Source organism: Sinocyclocheilus anshuiensis, unplaced genomic scaffold (genome assembly GCF_001515605.1).
Source record: "Sinocyclocheilus anshuiensis isolate Anshui unplaced genomic scaffold, SAMN03320099.WGS_v1.1 scaffold575, whole genome shotgun sequence".
In the NCBI taxonomy this organism is placed as follows: domain Eukaryota; kingdom Metazoa; phylum Chordata; class Actinopteri; order Cypriniformes; family Cyprinidae; genus Sinocyclocheilus; species Sinocyclocheilus anshuiensis.
In genome coordinates, this window is record NW_015552573.1 from 508,384 (window position 1) to 512,821 (window position 4,438).

General features: G+C 41.6%; 1 protein-coding gene across 1 annotated transcript in view; it reads left to right on the forward strand.

Moving 5' to 3' along the window:
• The window catches only part of LOC107665101 (A-kinase anchor protein 6-like), a 58,996-nt gene extending 55,361 nt beyond the window's left edge, over window positions 1–3,635 (forward strand). Inside the window, exon 8 of the mRNA XM_016455850.1 lies at window positions 3,438–3,635. Within this exon, the coding sequence (XP_016311336.1) occupies window positions 3,438–3,635 (198 nt within the window). The remainder of the gene's footprint in view (window positions 1–3,437) is intronic.
• The last annotated feature ends 803 nt before the right edge of the window (window positions 3,636–4,438 follow it).

Below are 4,438 nucleotides of genomic sequence, written 5' to 3' on the forward strand. Positions count from 1 at the left end.
GCCTAACATAAACTATGGAACATAAAAGAAGATAATTTGAGAAACATCTCAGTATTGTTTGTTCATACAATGAAAGTCATTGGTAACCAAAACAGCTTTGTACCAACAGTCTTCAAAATACCTTCCTTTATGTTCCACAAAAGAAAGGTTTGAAACGACATGAGGGTGAGTAAATGATGACAGAATAATTGTTTTTTGGGTGAACTATCCCTGTAATATTTTTATTTTTATCATATATATATATATAAATTAAATTATACTTTAAGTAAGAAACTAAATCTACCAGCAGGTGGCGGTAAATATCTTTGAGTCATTCATTCATTCGAACGGCTGATTCTTTCTGGAATGAGGTAAACGACTCTCTTTATGAATGGGCCGTGGAATCATTGGTTCACACAATTCGTTCAAAACGCGTATTCATTCAGAAACTAAACACTGCTGTGTTGCTCGGAGACGCGCAACAATTCTGCTATGGCTTTAAGGTAATGTTCTCTGCTAAACTGAGCAAAATCCATATTATTGTGTATAAAATATAACACAATATCAACTTCTTATTTACTGAACTGCTGTATAAAATCACATACTGTATAAACTCGTGATATTCGGGAAAAAATCAGCACTTGTGTGACAGGCTATTGCTCTCGCTGCACGTGTGATATCGCTTATCATATGATATAAATATGAGACAAAAACACATATAAGGGCATTTTTGCACCAATATCTTGAATTTTAGGGCATAACTACATTTATGGAGTTATTGCCCTGCATCATATTTGTAAACAGTCAACTGTATGAAATGTAAGATAATATTCAGGTCTCAGGGCGAGGCCAGTGCGTTAACTGCGCTAAAATATTTTAATCGCATTAGTTTTTAATAACTAATTAATTAAGTTAATGTGTTAAACTGACAGCCATAATATATAATATAATATATATATATAATTTGAATGTTGTCAACATTAAAATGTACAAATTTAACATTAAAAAAGAGAAAATGGAACAATAGTATTTACTTGTCTTTCTGTTATGTCATATAAATTATCCAAATTGTTACTTCCTGAGAGCCACATGTAATGTGAAAGGGGAGGGCCATCATGGTGTAACATGGTTGCTTTTGAAATGAGGGACACAGTTGTATTTGACTGCAAATGCAAATGCTTGTCTTTGTGTTTATGTTTTTGAATTTTGAAGCAGTCCTACATAGCCTGTTGCCATCTTATCCTGTGATTTATAAAAGTAATACAGAAAATAAACTGCTGTTAGAGGGAATGCTGGATGTGTCAGTGCAGTGAGTGACAGGCCTGCAGGCACATGATACAATGCTGCTGTTTTTTAACATGTGAAAACCTGACAAATCAAACACACTCAAACAGATCAATTACATATGATTATTGTGTGTACAGGTTTGGGTTTGTGTGTGGAGGTGAGGACAAAACTGGAATAAGAGGAAATACAAATTTGCATACATGGATTAGACCAGGGGTGCCCAAACTCGGTCCTGGAGGGCCGGTGTCCTGCAGAGTTTAGCTCCAACTTGCCTCAACACACCTGCCTTCAGGTTTCTAGTATGCCTAGTAAGAGCTTGATTATCTGGTTCAGGTGTGTTTAATTGGGGTTGGAGCTAAACTCTTCAGGACACCGGCCCTCCAGGACCGAGTTTGGGCACCCCTGGATTAGACGTATCTGAAACAACACCTGCACAATGGGCAGAAGTGAACACACTCTCCAACAAGTCTTTTTCCATAAAGTGGCTATGCATTGCAGTGGTTTTGTCAGTTATGTGTTGGAACGGGATCATTCACACACTCATGAGGAGCACAGGAAGTCTTCTGCAGTGAGTCGGAGGGGCTGACCCAAGCTGGGTCGCAGCCAGCGCAGCTGTCAGGGGCCGACGCGCTGGCCTAAAGCACAGACCCACCCTCTCTCAGTCTATATTTCCTTCTCTAACTCTCTCCCTGTCTCCCAGCAGCAGCTGCGCTTTTTTGGCTGCAGCTGTAAGGTGTGAGTGTGTGTGTGTTCATAGGCAGGAATATCTGCATGTGTGTGATTGCTGGAATCCTCCTCACTTTAGTTTGTGTGTGATCTGTAAGAGCGCCCAGCAATTACTAAGCTGGCACTACGTTGTCTGTTTACACACACACATATTCCTACTGGACTTTATTAAAACACCATCTGCTGTCAGCTTACACACACAGCAAAGTAGAGGGAGAAACAAGGCGGGCAGCTATTTCTTAGCAATATCTGGTAAATTACTGAAGACAAGCCGCAGTGGCAGCATCACATACGATCAGCAGGTTCATGTGCTCTGCAGTCTCACGAGGCCATGTGTTTGCCTCAGTGTGAGGGGCAAGAAGAGTCACGGGGGGAAAACGGCGAGGACAGATCTTTTGTCTGTCGGTCCAAATAATGCAAACATGCATCCCTGCATACATACACACACACAGAGTGGGTGTAGAGTCCCGCAGTGCTGCACAGGTGCAGCATGAGCTTTGGCCGGGCCCTCTAATGACAGTCTGATGGTTATTTCATTAGCTCTCATGTTCTCAGGGAGATGTCATTTAGGATGAGCAAGCATACTGATTGGACAGTGACTGTGTGCAAGCAGATGAGATAGGATAGGTGGATAGATGACTTGTTATAGCTTCGTTTGTTTATACGCTGTACAGCATACCTACAATTAAATACAGTGGTCCCCTATTGTATTTGGACAATTACACATTGTTTTCTAATCCGGCACAATTAAATAAATTTATGAGATACTCAAATTAAGTGAAAATGTTATAAAAATATCATAAATATGGGATAAAATTTTAAAATTCTGAAATAAACTGACAAAAAACAATAACATTAAAAGTCAGAACTATGAGATCAAACGTTTTTGACTACCATAATTGTCTTATGATTTTCACAAAATTGATTAATTTATAAACCTATGTCATTATCATGACTTAACATTGAAAAAAAATAACTATTAAGATTTACTTAAAACAATTTTGGTAACAAATTGCACGGACACATTTTAAGTAAATTTTACTGATCTAATATCAAGTACAACTTACTCACTATTATTACGTAAAATCTACTTACTAAACTTAACATTCATGAAGAAATTAAATCTAATTGCACCCTAATTAAGTAAATATTACATAATTATATTTAATTTAAAAGTGTTTATTTAAAGTAATTAAGTAAAGTTTATTTATTATTTTAAGTTGAGAACCTCTGGTCTATACCTGTAACAGATCGGCCAGGCTCCACCACCACCCGATCACAACGATCTCTATCACCTGAGTACTGAGCACCTGCACCTGTCACCAATCAAGCACCTCATCAACCAGCCTGCATAAACGTACACTCCCCATGTCATCACCTGGATCCTACACCCGTACTCTCTGTGACCAAATAAACTTGACTGATATACTAACCTGTTGCGTCAGACCTCTTCGGTTACTGAAGACCGGACCAACACCGACGGCACAGATGAGTCACCCCGATCTGTTTCAGGAGCTCGTAGACTCACTACGACGCGTCCTTCTGAATCCACCGGCATCGTCACCATCACCGGCACCGCCGCCCTCACCACCCATCACCTCCTCCATTCCAACCAGCACTTCTTCGCCTACCATCATCGCTAGTCCCATGGCCCGACCGGCGCCCTACTCTGGCTCGGCGGAGGAGTGCAACGGATTCCTCCTTCAGTGTAATCTCACATTTGAAATGCAACCGCAATCATATCCCACTGACACCTCCAAAATTGCTTTTATTATCTCCCTGCTAACAGGACCAGCGTTGCAATGGGCGGAAACGATCTGGGCGCAGGCCAGCCCCGTCATTCAAAATGTACAGAACTTTCTAGTGCATTTTGCGAGGTGTTTGGAAGGACAGACGGCGATACCGCTGTGGGAGAACAACTCTATCATTTGCAACAGTCCTTCAGTGTAATCTCACATTTGAAATGCAGCCGCAATCATATCCCACTGACACCACAAAAATTGCCTTTATTATCTCCCTGCTAACAGGACCTGCATTGCAATGGGTGGAAACGATCTGGGCTCAGGCCAGCCCCGTCATTCACAATCTGCAGAACTTCCTGGGGCACTTTCGCGAGGTGTTTGGAAGGACAGACTGAGATACCGCTGTGGGAGAGCAACTCTGTCATTTACAACAGGGTACCATGTCAATTGCCGAATACTCGCTGAAGTTCAGAACTCTCGCAGCAGCAAGTGGATGGAATGAGAGATCGCTGCTGACCACCTACCGACAGGGGCTGGAGCCCCAGCTTTGGTTACAGCTCGCGGCATATGATGATTCATTTGGATTGGAAAGATTCATTCAGCTATCTATCCGTTGTTCAACCCGCATGCAGTCCTGTTTAGCAGCAACACCAGTCTCTGCCACAACCTCCTACCTCCGCCGACCAGAGCCCAGTTACCCTCCA